Source organism: Platalea leucorodia, assembly GCF_965183815.1.
Source record: "Platalea leucorodia genome assembly, chromosome: Z".
Classification (NCBI taxonomy): Eukaryota; Metazoa; Chordata; class Aves; order Pelecaniformes; family Threskiornithidae; genus Platalea; species Platalea leucorodia.
The window spans coordinates 26,756,330-26,775,800 of NC_138858.1; the positions used below are offsets into that span (position 1 = coordinate 26,756,330).

Below are 19,471 nucleotides of genomic sequence, written 5' to 3' on the forward strand. Positions count from 1 at the left end.
CTGATTTTTTTTTTCTTTGAACCTAAACGTGTGGGTTTTATTTCATGCTCATTTTTGCGATTCTTCATGTGCACAAAGTAAGCCTCAAAGAGACTCTCTTTTTTCCTGGACTATGTCAGTCCTTATTCTAACACAAATTCGTTTTCCTTTTGTTTGTACTTTCTTTTTTTGGTATCTAGACTCATGTAAAAGTTTACTTGCTTACAATTCTGATTCAGTTCTTTAGATTTGCTCCCAGAAATTGCATTAAAGTAGTTCCTATGGTGACACTTCATGTACTGCACTTTATTTTATCATGATCAGTTCTACATTGTCAACAAGTGTTTTTAATAGTGACTTAATGTCCACTCAGTTTTTTGGGTTCAGTTTAATTTTGCTTAACCATTCTCCTTGCTAAGTAGTGTCACAAAACACTCAGTGATGAAGGTTGTCATTACACTGTCCCCCACTCTAAATATTCCAGATTGTAATTTTAAAATTTTGAGAATTGTCTTCTTATTTTCATATCTGGCAAAACACAATCTAAACTAAATTGATCTGTGGGATTGTGCAAGACCTTCAGATATGTGAAGCAGATATGTTAACCTTGCTTCAAGAAATTAGTCTAGAAAAATGATGGAGATGTCATGTCAAATAAAGGATGACACAAAAAGCTGCCAGCTAAAATTTAGGCATTTCAGAGGCTTATGGCATAATTATGCATACTCGGAGCTTTTTAAAGGCCTTTGTCCATAAAAGTCTGCTTTAAAAAAAAAAAAATAAAAATTAGAGCTCTCTTCCCCATACCATTCTTTTGAAACTTCAGCTTGCTTGATTGCTGAATGAATGGTCCATATATCAGATTAACTCTTGAAATGTAGGAGTACCTCTGTGATGTTTAACACATGGTAGTTAGGCTTTTTCTTTGTTTTAAACATTGATAGTTTAGGAGAAATAGTTACTCCTTTTTTTCAGTATAAATGAAAATTAGAATTATGTTGAACTCTTACAGTACTCTTTGTTTTGGTTTCAGCTTTGGCCGTGTTTGACTTCCCTTCATCTTTCCTTGCAGCATGAGTTTACTCTTGCATAGAAGCTTACTTCTGCACCAGTGGGTTTTTTTCAGCTTCAAAAATTGTACATTTCGTACAAGTTGATCAGGCTGTCAATGTTACTTGTTACAGTAGTTAAGCACTCCAATGCATGACTTTGGCATAAATCTTACAACAGCTTGCTATTTAGAAGCTTCATTTGAATGTATTGGAGATTAGGTTACAGACCTGAGAGAGGCTGTTTAGAAGGTGAAGAAGTGCAAAGGAAATGTTTAGATATTTCTCTTGTTTATGAATGAGCTGTTACTTTTAACGTTGTTTATTTCTTTGAAAATTAAACAAGTGTTTGTATTTTTAATGCAGACAGCAAATTACTTATGAATATGCATAATTTCAATGAAAAACAGATGTTTTTTCATGCTGTTCCTCAATTTGAAAAGAAAAATACAAAGTGCAGCTTTACTAAAAGGCAATTTTAAAAAAAAGTATGTAATAGGATTATATTTTTACATTTAGAACATTTCTCTGTCCTCTTTTTGCTACTTATAACTTGATTCTGGAAGCTGAACTTGTATTACTTAGTAGAGTGGTTTACATCTTTGTTACCAAGTAAATAGAATTCATTTCTGCAAAGCATATTTTGAAAGCTGGTAGCATCTTTTGCAATCAATTATTTATGGCTTTTTCTTTTGCGTAAATGCTTTTAAAATTAATAATTTGTTTTGTCTTAAACAGAAATTGTAGTTGCTGAAAGTGTTGTTGTCATTAAGAAACTGCTGCAAACCCAGCCAGCACACCATGGTGAAATTATTAAGCATATGGCCAAACTCTTGGATAACATTACAGTGAGTATTTTTGCACAGTGTATTGTTTTCCTTGTTGACTGATAAAAATTACACCATCTCCTTTGAATTTGGGCCATAAATGGAAATAGATATATTAGAGAAATATAATTTTTTATTTTGACATAAAATATAATTTTTCATGATCTTAAGGAAGAGGAAATAGAAGCTATCAGATGGCATCAAGTTGTGCCTTAGATCTGGGAAGCTATTTTGAAAGAGATCCCTGGAAATATTGAGTATTGCTAGTATGATTAGGCCAAGATGAATAGCAGATTTAGAACGTGGAGTGGGTAAGTTGATATGAAAATAAGGGCAAAGCAGCACTTAACTTGAGGATTTTCAGCCTGTTGTTTTACTGATCTGGGGTGGAGTTAAAAAATTTTATTCTAAATCTGTTTCTCTACCCCCAAATCACCTGACCTTTCCATGGTACCAGACATGCTGCTGTGAGTGTGTTGCAATGTTTCTTGAAGTTGCATTTTTATCCTCTGGGTGTTTAAGATTCTGTGGCATTTAACAGTAAAATTTGCATTATTACCTATTATCTATCCTTAGAATAATTGACGTTTAAGTATGTCAATATTTACTTCCCAAATTCTCCTCACAGTCCCAGTTATTGATAAAACATTTAGTGGTCTATCCTAAATTATGGTGTAGGGCTGAAGACCATTAGCTACCTATTGCATCATACCCCAAAGGTGACAGATTTTGATCTGTCAATAATTATTTTTCTGTGGATGCTGTAAGTAGGACTGTTCAGTTTCATATAATTACACATTTATTGATGATGGAGCAGTAAATAGTTTCTAAATCAGTGGATCTTCTATTTTCCATAGTTGAATTTGGCAAAGTTTGGAATATTAGAAGAAAAAGGAAATGTGGTCTTCTTAGTTCATGCTTACTGAACAGATTAAACAAATAAATCTTTGGCTGCTAAGAGCTGATGATCAAACTTCATAATTGATGTAAAGGAAATATAATTCTACTGGATTGCTCATATCCAGAATCAAAAAAGATACTGCTGCTAATTACATATCAAATAAGTATTACCTATTTTATAACAATCACCTGTGTTTTCAGAAAATTTGTGCAATATTTTGATTGATAATTACAATCTCATTAATTGTGTATAATCTTATTATACACATCTTATGGCACTTTGCCAAATGAGTTTGTCATCTTATTTCTACATATTGTACAAGAGAAAATAGTTGTTTTCTAAATATTCTGTTTAACACTTAGAAGAGTTTTGTAGCTATTTTATACAATTAATACTTCTGAGTAAATATTTCAGGTTTTAAATACAGGGAATTTTTTTGGAAAAGAAAGTCCTTTTTTAGGTTGAATAAGGGGGGAAAAAAGACCTGCAGTACTTGAACTATTTTGATGTACTCATGTTCTACAATAATGAAGTTGTACAGAATATCAGAAAATGGTAAGTAGTAGGAGAACAGTCTGTGGAACAGAGCAGTCATAGGAATAAACTAAAAATCAAAATCTGAATCTGAATCATGCTTCTTATTCAAGAAGGAAGCAGTGATAGTGATGCTGTAAGCTCTCCAGGATGATTGTTGTACATCTTGTTTTACATTTTTCGCTGTAATTTTTTAATAGTGACTTCCAGAAATTTATCTTCCTCTGTATGTTTAGGACTTTGGATTAAAGAACAAATTTGGAAGAAGTTCATGTTTCTAATTTGAATGCCATATCATTATCCTGAAATAGCTTGTACCTATTATTTTTGAAAATCGATGTGTTCCTTCACAGAATCACAGAATAGTTTGGGTTGGAAGGGACCCTTAAAGGTCATCTAGTCGAACCCCCCCAATACTTTCAGACACTTCCAAAAAGGATAAGCGTATTGTTACATGTTTAAGAAGGTGGTATTTGAATTATATAATTACTGAGGATCTGAGTTTGAAATTTCAACATTTAATAAAGCATTACTGGAATTCCTGAGATCTGCATGTGTATTTTAAACATTGATCTTACTGTGGCAAGAGTGGTTGTGAGTTGACATAACACAGTTGCCTTGGTTTCTGTCTGCTACAAGACAGAGAGACACAAAGCAAGGATTCCTGACCCTTATTACATTGACGTACAGTATACATACGTACACACACACTTTTGTACATGCGTATTTTACACAGATTTTTTTTTCCGGACCCCTTCTGTGGGGGAAAGTACTTCTGGGCTCATTTTTAAATTGGGATTGAAACTTATGGGACCTACCCTATTCTTCTATATAAGAGCAGACCACTGTCTTTAAAGGACACTTGCATTTAGACATAGGAGAAGCAGACAAATGATATAGTCTTGAATGAACTTGAAAGTAACTGGAAGGTAGGGGTGTGCGGGCAGAGAAATTCTGTGGTGCTTCTTAGAGTTGAAATTAATTTAATACTCTGTTAAACACTACCAAAAGCATGAACAGAATTAAATACCATTAAATAGAAAAGCACTTAGGGTAAAAATAAACTTTTTTTATTGTTCTGTCATGATTTAGTTTAGGTAAATGGTGAACACTTAGCCACTAAAATAAACAAAACTGGTGTAAACTGGATGGAATACATTTTTTGTTTGGTGCCTGAATTTATTTCATTCACGTTGTTATAAATTTCACTTGTGTTAGCCTGAGATTGTGATTGTCAATGATGAGGTGCCCAAAAATCTTTTGTAGCAATGTTTCTTTCAGGTCATCCAATCCGAAATTTACTCATTCTTGTCTTCATCTTCTTCTTGTCTTCATTCTTGTCTTCATCTTCATCATCTACAGAAGCCATTTAGAAAGTCATAGGATGGATAGTAAGCTAAATGTATCTGACCAACTGTAAGAAGTACTAGGAAGTTCAATTAAAAACTACTGAGCTCTTGTAGACCACTGACTCATTTACAGTAAAGCTTAGGACTAGGTCCATTTCAGTTTGCCCTTTAATTGATTGTTTCTTACATATCTGAAAAGAGTGCTTATTTTTCTTCCTTTGCTTTTGTATGTTATTATTTGTACCTTAAACTTTTATCTCAGGTGTGCCCAGGTAAAGATCTGTGGGATCTATTTTGTGTCTGACATTTGTTGAGTACCTAGAACTGTGCACAGTACAGCTTGATCTAGCTGTATTCCTGCTCCTTTCCTCCACACGCTTCAAAAGTTGTAACTGAGAAATGCGTATGTCTGATGGTGTTCTGAAGATATTAAACAAGAGAATAGTTGGATCTCTTTTAACTTCCGTTTTTTAAAATCATAAAAATGTTTCCGTTTGGCTGTTAGTGTGTTAATAACATAGTCATGCTTTACAGTTCAATGACTTAGTAAGTTGTGGGCCAGAGATCAGTGCTAGTTTGTGCTATGTGTTCACTCTGAGGTACGCTTAATTAGTTTTGTGGGTGTAGTTTTTTGAGTGACAAAAAAATATGCATATGAGTGACAAAAAAATATGCATATTAAAAAATATGCCTGTGGGAAAGAGCCATTTGAAGAAGTATGATACTGGTTGAATCCAAAAGTCCTCTTAATAGAGCAGTCTCATCTTCAGCATCACCAAAAACTGGTCCTTTAGGGAGAGGAATTTAAAGATAAGAGCAAGTTCATTGTGATGCAACCCCAATGTACCTTCTCAGCTGCTGACTGGAAGCTTGCGTTTGCTATCCACATCATCAGATTTACTAATCCAAAAATTCTAATCTCTCCTCATATTCCATATCTCTGATCAGGCTTTCCCTCTTCTCTTTGTATTTCCTGATACTTGTGTGTTTTTTGAAGTGGGGTTACCAGAAGTGCACACAGTAGTCAGAGTATGCAGGAGAAATTCTGTGCATTGACATAATGATATTACTTGTTCTGTATTTTTTATCTCACTTTCCTGGGGTTGTCTGCCTTTTGAATTCTGGAGAACATTGACTTAACAATTCTACAATTCTCTGAAAATATTCATGATTCCAACATATTTTTCCCTAGAAATAGTTTGGGGTCCATCTTAGTCCAATGTAGAATTTTTTTTTTTTTAAGTCCTGCTATTAATGTGTCAAGGCCAGCTGTATCACTTCTGCCCAATTTTTAAGTATCACTAATAAGTCATCTTCAACTGTTCAGGCTCTGTTTTAGTTTAGATTACCTTGAATAATTTTGTGTCAGCAGACTATCTCCTCACTAGATAGCCCTTTCCTAGGTTACTTGCAAATCTGTTGAACAGTATGTTTTCCCCTGTATCTGCCTGTGGGACATCTGATGATTGCCTTCCATTGTAACTGGATTTATGTCTCTTCTATTAGCTAGTCCTTTTTTATTCATGAGAGTGCCTTTCTGCCCTGTAAAGTACGACGTTTTCAAAGATGTTGTTGAGGGGCTTTTTCAAAAGCTTTTAGAATATTCTCTCATCAAATATGTGTCATTTGGTCATATAGTCTACTCTTTTAGAAAATCTTTCCTTCAAAACACCTGTGGTCCAGAATTTGTCTAAGTGCAAATACTTGCAGATTTAATCTGAATTAAGTTTTAAAGTGGATTGGTTAGACTGCATTGATTAAACTGGATTAATATGAGACGTCTTTGTTTGCATCTGAAGTATGCCTCTTTTGATTTATCTTAATTCATTTTAGCAATGAATGAATGTAAATCAACCTAGCAAGAATTAGCTCTAGGTAAGAATGTCTCGATGGTGTTCTACATTTGTATATTTCCTCATATAAACAAGCTGCAGTAGTCCCCAAATCAGTTTCTGCCTTTTTCTTTTTAGAAAAATAATTTATGATGGTACGTTGTACCCAGTAGTGATTGCTTTGTGGATGGTGGGAGTCTTGTAGTTCTGGTATAATTTTTCTCCAGACTTTCTCTTATAATACTACTGAGGCAGGGTTTTTTTTCTTTTCATAGCTGGTGAATTCTGACATCGTTGGTTTTCATTACAGACTTATTTCTAGTTCCTTCTCGAATATGAGAGAAGTCTGAAGTATTTTCTAATCTAGAGATGAGGAGCAACACTTCTTGATGGGGTAAAGACAGGATAAAGAGTTGCAAGTTTAGAGGAAAAATAAGATAGATGCATGTATCTTTGAAGAGCTTAATATGTAGGGAAAAACATGTCCCTTATGGAAGCAATTAAGAATTACTAATTACTGGTTGGGTTGGGATTATTATTACTAGAATAGGTGACTGGGAATTTTTGACGCTGCTCTGTCCGTTCATCCAACAATAACAAACTTAAGTTCCTCTGCAGTATTCCTATGTAAATACTACTTATTGCTATGTTTCTGATATGGCTTCACAGCACAGACGTCTTGCTTTCTTAAATTAAGTTCTCCCTTCCCTCAACATGGGGAAGGTATCACAAGGTATGATATTCATATGTTCATATGTATTTCAGTTCTGCAAGCTTCAGATTCTAGCCACATTCTTTTCCCCAGGATACACTGTAGTGATGTATTTTTAAACCTTTATGTAAGTAAAGCCTTAATGAACAATTCTCATAGTTTGATCATTTTTTTACTTGCTCTAATATCTCTGTAATGTTTTAGAATTTGGGAGGAATACATGGCCTTTGGGACATTGTGTCCAGGGACAGTGTACACTGAACTTGAAACAAATATTCAGCTTGAATAAAACACAATTTAAACAAAACCTGTACACTATATAAGAGGTGGCAGTCATCAGTGGAGGTCCTTTTTTGAAGGAATTTTATGTGTAGAGGTTCAAATAATGGAGGAGTCCATGAAGGTCTAGCATTTGAAAACATAAAACCAACACTTGTCTTTTACTCCTGTTCTTTCCTGTGTACCTTTTCTTCTTGCTGCCAGTCTGACATTTCACATCAGCTTCATCCTTCTTTCCATTTCTGATTCCAAGTACAATTTTAAAAATTGCTAGCTATGCAAATTTTCTTCTGGATGCAGAGAATTAGACTTTGTTTGCAATTTGAGTATCTCCTCATTTTGTGACAAATGCAGATAACGAGAATTGGCAATTTTAAGTTGTACTTTAGCCTATTATGTTGTGTAATAAGGTTAGAGCTGAACTACAATAGTTTTCAAATTGTGCTGCTTAGAGTGATCTGTAAAATCTTTATAATGCCTTTCTCTAACTGCTCTAAGTAACCAGAATCTTGCTTTGAGAGGAGAAGCTCTGGCCAGTTTTTATTTTTTAACCATGTCTTTATTTTCCTCCAGAGAGGTAATGGGTTAAAATGGCAGTAGAAACTGCCTTCTGGTACTAAGGCTTAAAAAGTGCACTTAACCACTTGCTCAGGGCATATGGAATAAAACATCAGGCAAAGTAATTTACAATCCTGTTTGCCTTTGAGGATAATGCAGAGCAGGGCTGAATAATGAAAGTATTATTTCCTGCATTTTTGTCAATTCAAGGTCCCTACTTAAGCTATACTGGAAAAGGCAATGAAGGTCTAGAAGTGGATTCGTTTCTTGTTTGCTGTTTTGAATGCCCTGGAAACAACGGCTGCAGGATCATGCACTTGATATTACATGGTTGGGGACTGGAAGACTTTTTCCAGGGAAAAAGAAGTCTGAAAATATTGTGTGATTTTGACCCCAAATGAATCCAGTGACACAGAAACATTGGGTTCATCAGTTTGACATACACTTTTCATTAAAATGGCTTCCACTCAGGGTTTGATTCAAAAAGTCTCTAATTGATATTGACTCTTGTTGCACAAAATTGTGTTTAATATATACAGTATTTACATACTAAGCTAGCCACATGGTTAAAAGGCAGAATCTCACAAGAAATTTCATCTGTCTTGCCTTGTTGCTATTTTTCAAATTAGGCTTTGTTTAGTCTATTTATTTTACATTCTAAAACTAGTTTATTGCTCTAATGATTACATTTTACAAACTGGGAAAAAACTTTAAAACCACAATGAAATATATTTTAATATATTTAAACAGTGTGCATTTAAGCATGGTCTTTTACTCTTTAAAGTGTCGTCTTGGGTTTGACTAGGAAAAGTACAATACTGATGTTTGTCTTTCATAACTAATACTGTTACTGAAATTGGTCTGCTTTGTGAGCTGTTTTTATGAAAAGACAATAATAGGAAAAGGGATGTTTCTAATAGGCTGCTGCCCAAACTGTGGTACTTGGTGATCTCTTCTAGAATTCTAATATTTTAACAAGTCTGTAATGAAATATTTTAGAAAAATAAATCTAGCATAACTGAAATCTGAAGTTGCCTATATATTCTTATTTAGAGGTATCTATCTGTACAGCAGGCAACTTGAACTGCTCCAATACTGGAAAATTTAATGTACCACTCAATTACTATTCTTTAGCCCAATTTAAAATAATAGATTGGGAGTGAGGTCTTAATGCAGTGTAACCTTTGGAACATTAGAAATAACCTCTTTCCCTTCTGAAATCAGTGTACAGTAATGGCATCAGTCTTACCGTTTTGCAGGTGAACATATTCTGACTGCACTTGAAGTTTTTATATTTAGCAGTTGTTCACTAGCTTGTTCCCCTCTCTCACACTCTAAGTTCCAAGACCATTTAAATATTTTGTCAATTCCCCAAAAAAATTTGTCTGTGTCTCAGTCAGTATTTACATGTATTTATGTATGTTAAATCACTTTGTTACACCACTCGCAATACATTGTTACTTCTACCTTAAATATCTTTTTCATGTTTAGAATTGGCATTTATCTCTTGAGGGGATTTTTTGTTGTTGTTGGACTCCTGTATTCTGTCTTTCCATAATCTGGCTGCTTTCTCTTTCAGCAGAGGCAGACTTCTGTTTTCCCCATGACATGCCTGTTTATATTTTTGTTGGCATGTGTATTTGCAATGATGAGAAGTATAGAGACAGATATTGTCAGGTTGACTTTATTCAAAGCTGTTCCCCGACTTTTTGGAGCAGTAAAACTTGCTTAATCATTAAAATTTCTTGTGAACGTAATTAGTATTTCTTTAGTATGGCTTAGTGGGCCATTTATTAAGGACTGTGGACCATAGTTTGGGAATTGCTATTCTGAACCTTGGTAGTTTACTTGTATTCTTTACCTTTCATGAATGTAACTGGAACGCAGTATTGTCAAGTTTTATGTGTCTACAGGGTAGGATACTTCATAGTTGGTTCCCATTGTAATTCTGGGAGATAGATATTCATATATGAATAACTGACATATGCTGGAAAAGTAATTAAAACTTATATAAAAGATGCTAAGAATTAGTGCTTTGAGAACCACAATGCTGAATTTCTAAAGCTTGTTTCTCCTGTCAGTCTTACCTAAGGCAGAACTCATGCTGGCTTAACTGTAAGCATATTTAAAAAGATCGCTGTATATTATAGGGAGTAATGGAAAGTGTTAGTACAAATATTTTCTACTTTTTTAGAAATAGCAGCAAAATCAGCTGAAATTGCAGTTACAGTTGGAAGCTTTCTCTTTTTCTAAACTACAGTCAGTTATTTGATAGAACAGTTTGTTTTTTCCCTAATATTTCAACATCTGTTGAACAAGAGTCTATACAGAATGTGAAAGCACCACAGTCTGTAGATGCTATGCAAGACATGCTTCTGCCTAGAAGAATTTTCTCATTGCATACTTTCTTCCTTCCTCTCAAGGAAGGAGAACAATGTCTTCAGGGAGGTATGCAATTTCTAATTTGACAACCAGGTAATATAGGCTAGCTCACCTTTGAGAAGAGTGTGTATATATTATTTCATTTAACTCCTAACTACTTATAGCTAAACTCTGTGTGGACCATGAGCTTCTGTTTTCTTCTGTGCTTTTCCATTTTGCTTCCCCTCCATCTGTGACAGTATTGTACTTTTTAAGTCAGCGCCTTATGCTGGGAGTTCATCTAAAAACTGCTGCTACCAGTTATTTCAGTGAAACAGCCAAGTAGCTCCAAAACAATAAGACCTGTGTGAAGTTTCTGGTCAGAGTGTCTTCAGTTAAGGGGTTAGATCCTATTCAGAAATTGAGAACCCTAATTTTGAACTCCTCTCTCTCCAAAATTCTGTGTTCAGCTGGCCTTGGACATTTGCAAAAATACGAATCTTAATGTCATAAAATTTTAAATAAAAATTAAGGAAAGATAGCAATAGCCTTAAAGAAATTCTTGTGCTTTTAAAGTAGATAGTCAGGATTTGAGGAAGCTGTATCGTTGGAAACCATTTCTATATGAATATAGTCACAAAAAAACCCACTGTTTTGTTTCAACATGGTGTTTAGCATAACCTGGTGGCAAGAATTCCCAACCACACCTCAAAGGCTTGGATTCTTTTCCCAGCTGCCACCAGCTTGTACTGTGAACCTGAACACATCGCTTCAGTGTGCCTCTGTTTCTGTTTCTGCTCTGTTTGTCTTGTCAACTTGTAATGCATGGTTTTGGGGGCAGGATCTGTATCTTACATTTTTAGGAATATTCAGTCTACCACGGTGGCCACATTGAACAGTATTTAATTTGGGTCTGTATTTCTTGCATGACAGTTGTCTTTAAACAGCATTTTGTTTAACTTGTAACTGAACACAGACATGTACAAGTATGCAAGTAGTCTTTGTGTATGTGTTAACTTAGAGTGCGCAATGTTTTCTCAGGTTCCAGTAGCCAGAGCCAGCATTCTCTGGCTCATCGGCGAGTACTGTGAACGGGTTCCAAAGATCGCACCTGATGTTTTGAGAAAGACAGCCAAGAGCTTCACTAATGAAGATGACCTTGTAAAGTTGCAGATCTTAAATTTGGGTGCAAAACTCTATTTAACAAACTCAAAGCAGGTAAGCTTAAACTCAGAAGCATACATATTTAGAGTCACAGTAGGTTTTGTACAGTCTGTATAGATCAGTGGTCGTTTCTTCTGTGTAAGTAACCAAAACTAGTCTGTATTATTCTACGAAGAAAAGGTGAACACCAGTTTTCAAGAAATCTGAGTAAATCTAACCATGAGTCTTTGAGTATGTGCTGGGTTGTAAATATGAATATAGTGATGTGATCGCTCTTTTTTGCCTCTTTCTTTCCTGGGGAAATTGTGGATTTTTTAATTCACATAAATAGGAAATATGTGTAAGCTGTATTACTAGTATCAGATAGGAGATTTTCCAGAGGTGATTTGCTGTTTTCTGGATCTGAGACCAGAATTTTCAAGGGACTACTGTCAATTTGAACAAGAAGGTGCTCATTTTTTTTTCAGGATATCTAAAAGAAGATGTCAGCAAAAGGCCTCGTTATGTCTTTCCATTAGTGCTCATTTTAAAGATAGTAACTGCTTTACCTTTTTCTGTATTTCTTACGATTTCACTTTACCTTGTGGAGAGGGTGTGTTTTGATAATCTCTAGTAATAAAGATAATCTAAAAATGTCAAATAGTACAAAAAGGTGAAGTTAGATCTCCAGGCAGCTGAAAATCGTAGTTATGAGAGCTGCCAGGTGCCTCAGTCTTCTCAAAGACAGCACTGTGAACTTCGTGACTCTCTGGCTATAGAATATAGCATCTTGACACTAATTTTTCACTCTAATTCCAATTATTACTCTAATGTGGAAGAAATACATTGTCTGAGATGTATACACTTTCCTGGGCTGCTAAAAGTTTTTGTTTTACAACAGCTTGGACAGCACAGGATCTTGTACCTCTGCAACTGCGGTGTCTTCTCGTTCCCTGCTAGCTATATCCAACTGCAGACTTGATCTGTCTGAGACTTCATTCTGTAGGGCATGTGAGAGATGAACTGTCTTGCCATGCATTCAGATGAGAATGAATGCTTGTCCTTTGCTTATACAGTCTAAAATGGGGAATAACAAAAGGTGACCTCTTTCTGTCAGTGCTTATCTTAATGAAAATGCTGACTGAGCTAAGGAAGAATTGGTTTGATTACCTAAACTGTCTCCTTTTGGCCCATTACATAATATTTACTAATTTTCCATATAATTTTTGTAATTTTACACTAATTTTTCCACACCATGTTTGTCCAAAAATCCATTGCCTACAAGGAGATGTTGATTTCTATGATGCTCTTTTTCCAGTTTCACATCTTAATACATTTTAAACCATTGTTATAAGTGTTGCGTAATGCTTTATTCAAATACAGTAATGATGATAAAGCAGAAGAAACTGTCTCCGGAGATGCCTGCTAAATGATGAATTTCATCAAAGGGTGTTTTCCTGTCTTACTTTTAGGTTGTGGAAAAATAAGTTGTCTTCTCAAGTGGTCAAGCTATTCATATACAAAATTCCAACAGAGCAGGTTGATGGCTTGGCTTGATTCAAAGCTCCTTCCAAACTAGAATATGATGGTTTTGCCTTTAGGAGCTGGCAACACTCTTCCTGTATCTACATTCTTATTCCCAGGAGTAACTCTTCTTTACTCACTCAGTATTAAAACATTTCTTTCTGGAATGACTTCAGTTCCTAAGAAGTCCAGCCATTTTTCAGTCTAATTTTTCAAACTTGAAGGTAAATCTTGTACACTTGACTGCTCAGTTGTCAGTCTGTGCATCTCTCCTCATCCCCATGTTTTCTCCCTCTGTATCCTACTCTGCCACGTAATACTTTTTTCAATCCTGTATGAGTTTCATCTGAAGTCAATGGAGTTGTGAAAATCTCGAAGATACAATGTCACTTTATTGAGAAGTAGTGGTAGGATAGCCAAGGGAGACTCAATACTAGCGAAACAGATGAAAAGAGCTCTTTTCTTGGCTGAGGGAAAGGCAAGTGAAACTCATCTGTTAAGTATTGTCTGGAGAAAAGCGCAAAATTCTGGAGGAAATAAGACTTCATTATTTTTTCCCTTTCTGTAAATATATTACTTTATTTGCTGATAATTTCCTTAAGCATATGTTCAAACACTTAATGCAGCACATTCTCTGGAATGCTTTTTAAGATGCAGGACTTTTTGTAAGAACTTCCTATATCCTTTAAATCCTGTGATCACCCCATGAATTTTCAAGGGCTGTTCATAATTTAAGGAAGAGTTTCAGGTTCAATCCTATCTGGATAAATGTAATAACTGCAGACTTGCCTCTAGTTGTCTATGTTTGGTAAACTTGCTTCATTTTTTCGTCACTTAGGGACATAAAAATCCTTCTGAATGTGCTAGATAGCTGTCTAAATGGAGCTCATATAGGAAAAAGTGTTATGCAGAAAATATGTCACCTAATTGCTTTAGCTGTTTCTTGCATATAGCAGGAAGAATAAAGAGATTTTGATGGGCTTCTGTTGTGTAACACAGTAGGAGTCCCACCAGAAAAACTAGTCCTAGTGTGTAAATAGATCTGTCAAATGTGGTTTAACACAATAGCCTTATCTTATGTACCTAAAGAATCAAGTTACTGCAAGCTAATGATATCAAAGAGTGGCTAGATAGCTGTTTCTCTCCCATTGTAGAGCCTCATCTGTTTGTAATACTTATATTAAAAATTTTTTCAAGTGGGGATCCACCAAAAGGTTAATTGCTGCTAATATAGGATAGGCATTAAATTCTTAAATAGAGCTGTTGCCACTAGAAAATTCTAGAAATGTTGCTGAAGGAGGACTTGAAGTATACATTTCATATTAGCTGAACCAAAATGTACAAAAAATAGTAATAGATTCTAACAGTATGGAGATAAAAGAAATTATATTATGCCTGTATAATAAGCATGTCCAGATAACAGGTGATGTGGACATATAAGTGTATTATATATCAGAATACTTTGTCTTACTGTTCTATGAAGCAGTCATGGTGTGCAGATTCTGTCATATTTCACCAAATTACCGTGCTTGCTCAAATAATTTTCAGCTCCTTATGGATATTCCTTTGTTGGAAAAACTGATGTTTATTCATTAGTTTATTTTTTGTTTTTAATTAAAATTAATTGTTTCTATTAGCTACCTCCATGTAGAAAAGCTTTGCTACTTGTTTGGTTGCGTTGCCATAAGACAAGAAAAAAAAAAATTGTGTTTTCTTGCTGTTTTCATTAAAGCTATTTATACTATATATGATGCTTGCAACAGACTTCTTACAGATATGGAACATTCTTCCATATAAATTTATTATATTTTTATCTGTATTGGACAATATGGAAAAGATATTTCAGGGGAGAGGAAAGGGAGGAGGAAAAGGGAAAGGATCATGGAGAAAACGATCCCATTAAAGAAAATGGAGTCTTTCAGGATCAACTCTATATGTAATTCCATCAACGCTCACTGAAAATGTGCCCACCGTGACAGCAAGGCCCTCAACTTTTCCCATCCCTGTAGCAATTCACAAGCAAAGACCACTGTGTTTTATGATCTGTTCTGCTGAGCTTTCTGCCATGACAGCAAGGAGTCTTGTTTTGTTTTACAGAGGAGAAGTGATGGCCAAGGCTGCAGGAGGTATCCCTCATTTAGTTTAATTCATGCTACCTGGGAACCCTCCCTTTCAATTCCATTTAGATTGAACAGCATTAAGCCCTGCGTGAATGCAGATTACGTATGTTCTGTCTGATGCAGTTGTTTAAAATTTTACACCCTGGTGTAGAAATAGCTGCCAATAAGCTGTGAAATACATAGGGGAAAGTTTTACCTTTGCCAGAGCTAAGACAGTACCTTGGGGGGAAAAAATATATTTTCACAGAACCATCCTTGGGTATCAGAGAGAAAAAAGAAATTAAAAATGTTTCACTGAAAGGTTTTTTTAACTATGCTTTTATGGTTATTCTAATGTAATATGACTAATTTCTTCAAATCTTTGGTACCATAGGGTATTTTGTGAAATGCTTGCATACATTGCATTGTATGTGGTTAAAATTAAAACCATCTTTTATTTACTGTGTATTTCACTTACAGGAGTTAATCACTATTCTGAAAAAGTATTTTTACATCTCTAGAAAAAACTTGAACTTACATCGTCAAGGTGGAAATTATTAAGCTGAACTTTTCTTAGCAAATTGCACATAACAGAATTGACTGATCTTTTTTTTTACATATTTTTCTGTTCATGTGATTGAAACTGTGTTATTGTTATAACCATGGCATGATAAATAAGATATATATGCAAGGTTGTTTCTTTCTATAAAGAAAAGAAATCCTCCTTGACAATACATTTTTAACCCTGTGTTATTCATCCAATCTGAGTTGAAATACTAAAAATTTACTTCCTTATGATGTTATATTATTTTTGCTTTTTTTCCTGTTTGCTTGTATATAAAGAAAGCAGTATACTTCTTTCAGATACATCTAATGGATACAAATCTGTTCAGCACTATTGTTCTGGTTACACTACGTTATTTCTAAGATACTGGGAAAGTCTCCCTGATATTTTACACTCTTTTTTTAATTTTAAAAATTTAACTGAATTATTAAAATTATTTAATATATGTTAATATTCTCAGACATCAAATTAGGAAGTCCTATTATGCTGTAAAAAGCTGTGATAATATAAGTTGCTCTCTTACATAAATAAATAAATGACCGATATTACTGGAGGCTTTAAGCTTCAAGAAAAAAATGGAAGAAGTCTTTTATCCTGGTTTTTAGAGGGCATCAGCAGCTTGCTTTTATGAAAAAGTAACAGCTAAATGCACTGCAAATAATTTGCAGTAATCCAGTTCAGTGATTCATGTGTCTGCTTTAATGGGTCATAATTCAGGATAAAGTAACTGAGTGCAGTCAGAGTGCAGACACTGCTTATGCCAGGGACAGTATCTCTTCATAAAACACACCTCAGCAGAAGCAGTTTGCCAGCCCCCTAATACCCTCTGATGTTTTGATGTCCTGCATATTTTTCCGATTAAGTTTTGAGTGCCATGTTTTTAGTTGTATTTCCACATTCATTATCCTCACGTAGACCCTTCAGTGGGTTTGCCATATATGATTATTTTTTTAATGATGCCTTTCTTTCCACTTCAGCAGTTTAATAATCTAGCACATGGCTGCTTCTCAGTACTCAGCATTCACCTCCCCAATACAGAAGAGGACATGTGCTTTGGCTTCAGAATTCCATTTGCAGCTTTAGAAATGCATATTCCCTGTGGAACAACATTTGTTTGACATAACCATTCATTTTTATTACCTCTTTAAATATGTTTATCCAGAGTTATCAATAATCATAAATAACTTGTATTCTGTTCTTGTCCTGTTTTTTTCCACAGACAAAATTGCTTACCCAGTACGTATTAAATCTCGGCAAGTATGATCAAAGCTACGACATCAGAGACCGTACAAGATTTATTAGGCAGCTTATTGTTCCGAATGAGAAGAGCGGAGCTTTAAGCAAATATGCCAAAAAAATATTTCTGGCACAGAAACCCGCCCCGCTGCTTGAGTCTCCTTTTAAAGGTATAACTGCCAAAATCATTTGGTAAATGTTCATTGTGTAAAGGAATGTGGCAGCCTATTCTATTTCAAATGCATTCACAAATTGTGTCACTTAGCAAATACAAATGATTAATATGCAAGGGTACTCGCCCTGCTGACTTGCTTTTCAGCAAACAAGGTTTGCATGGTGCAAACACGGTGCATTTCTCTGATGATAAACCCTGACAAACTGATCCATTTCTATTCATGTGGATTTTAAATTTGATTTAAATAGCAGAAGGTGTGTCTTTTGAGGAAAACTATTCCTCAATTTAGGAAAATAGCTCTAGTCTTTTATCTGGACTTTAACAGAAGATTGTTAATGTGAGCATTGCAAATGTTTTATGAATCTGAAATAAATTGAATCTCAACAGATTAGGTTTTTATTATTTTTCTCCAAAGTCCTAATTTTCCCTTTGTGTTTTCCCTGTCTTTTTACAAGTAAGAACCATTGTCTGTCTTCTCAAATTAAAAGGTTATGACGTTATCTTAATTAAAAACACTCTGTTATTGTGACAATTTGTGATTTTAATTTTCATACTTACTTAGTCCCAGTTTTGAAGCTCTAAAAGGAGCTCCATTTTGAAGAAAAACTATTAAAATTCTGGATGTGTTTGTGCCAAGACATGTATATGGATTGTTTAACTGTGCTGTCATTCTTAATATTCACAGTAAAGTAATTTTTAGAGAAGCTACATTTCAGAGCAACACCTCTAAACACACTGACTGATTAGCTTTTTTATTGACCATTATGGGGGAGATTATTGTAATCTATGGACTGAAATCAGTTTTTTGACCTATGAAGAGCTTCCTAGTTTATATTTATTCCATGACATTTGAGGTAATATAATGGCAATTACCTTTAGCCCTGATTAAGATTGCTCTTTGTGGTAGAGCTCATGGTGTTTGTGTATTTCTCCCCTCCCCCCCTTTTTTTAATAGATCGGGGTCATTTCCAGCTTGGCACCTTGTCTCACACGCTGAACAGCCGAGCCACCGGCTACCTGGAGCTGTCCGAGTGGCCAGAGGTGGCGCCTGACCCATCCGTCCGAAACGTCGACATAGCTGAGTCGGTACGTCAGCATCATTAAAAGTAACTTCGCTGAAGACACTCATCAATATAGAATATTAGCCAAAAATACAAGTATTTAAATACTATCTGTATGCTGTACTGAAACACACTGATGCATATGAACATCCATGTTGCTTATTTTAGCTTGGAAATGAAACATTTGGAAACCTGCACGATGCTTGCTTTTTTCTTTTCAATGAAAGAAGTGGATCAACTGTAGGCCACTTCTGTTTCACTCGTGGATTAAATGGGCTTTTTTCCCCTCCATCTCACTTTTGATTTCATACCTCTTACATTTGCTGTGCTGCAGTATGTTAATTGCTGTTAATGATGAGTGTAGCTGGACTACAAAGTAGGAGGTGAGTAGAGGTTTGTGTACAAATCCAGGTCTAAACAGAAAAAAATAGGTAATATAAACAAAAGACCTTGCAGGGGGAAAAATCATGTATGTTTTGAAGTGTTTGGAAGAGACCAGGGTTTACATTTCAGATCATCTGGAGAGAATTAGCGAAGTTTATAATAGGAAAATGTCATCTATTGGTGCACTAGTCATTTGTTGACATTACAGGACTGGTTTTCTACTACCAATAGCTTTCTGTAACTGGATTGCGAACTCTGAGGCGAAGTCGTGTTCTGGTACCAGAGTTGTGATTTATGCATCAGGTACCAAAGTTCTAGTAAATGGCAGTGAAAACTATTGAACAGTAACAGAAGTATGAGTGTATTGGAATATAGTGTGCTGATGGTACTCCTGCAGGTATGTCATTGTAACAGGTATACCCAGAAAAGTACGTGGTCCTTGTCAGGAGCCAACTTATACAATAAATTGCACATTAATTAATTTCCATATAAGATGTTAGGCATAGAATGGGTAGAGAAAATTCTAAAAAATAGGTATGACTTGCAGAAGCCAGTAAACAGCGTGGTAGAACAAGCATTTCTCCTTAGTACTTTAATACTTCTTGTCTACCTTTTTATATACATTTCAGGAAAAGAGGTATTTGTGTACAAACTACTGAAAGCTTTTATGGGGAGAATCTGAAGGCAATCAGCTCAAGCGGGGGATTATAAATGATAGGGTTGGCATGAAAGAATGTGTGGAGGTGCCTTTGCCCATAAAAACAAAAAGTATTGCAGGAAATTGATCAAATGGAGTAACATCCATCTACAACATAATAGAAGACATCTCCCTCCAACCACTTAAGCCTCAAAACAAACATGAAATCCTTTCCCCATGTTTTTTTGCAAGTATTTTCTTTGGAG

At 35.1% G+C, this 19,471-nt stretch overlaps 1 protein-coding gene across 5 annotated transcripts in view; it reads left to right on the forward strand.

Moving 5' to 3' along the window:
- Positions 1-19,471, forward strand: part of AP3B1 (adaptor related protein complex 3 subunit beta 1) — a 167,730-nt gene that overhangs the window by 78,185 nt on the left and 70,074 nt on the right. For all 5 annotated transcript variants that reach the window (XM_082336830.1, XM_082336832.1, XM_082336831.1 and 2 more), the window contains 4 exons: positions 1,767-1,876; positions 11,423-11,599; positions 16,932-17,118; positions 18,079-18,209. In XM_082336830.1, the coding sequence (XP_082192956.1) occupies positions 1,767-1,876; positions 11,423-11,599; positions 16,932-17,118; positions 18,079-18,209 (605 nt within the window). The remainder of the gene's footprint in view (positions 1-1,766; positions 1,877-11,422; positions 11,600-16,931; positions 17,119-18,078; positions 18,210-19,471) is intronic.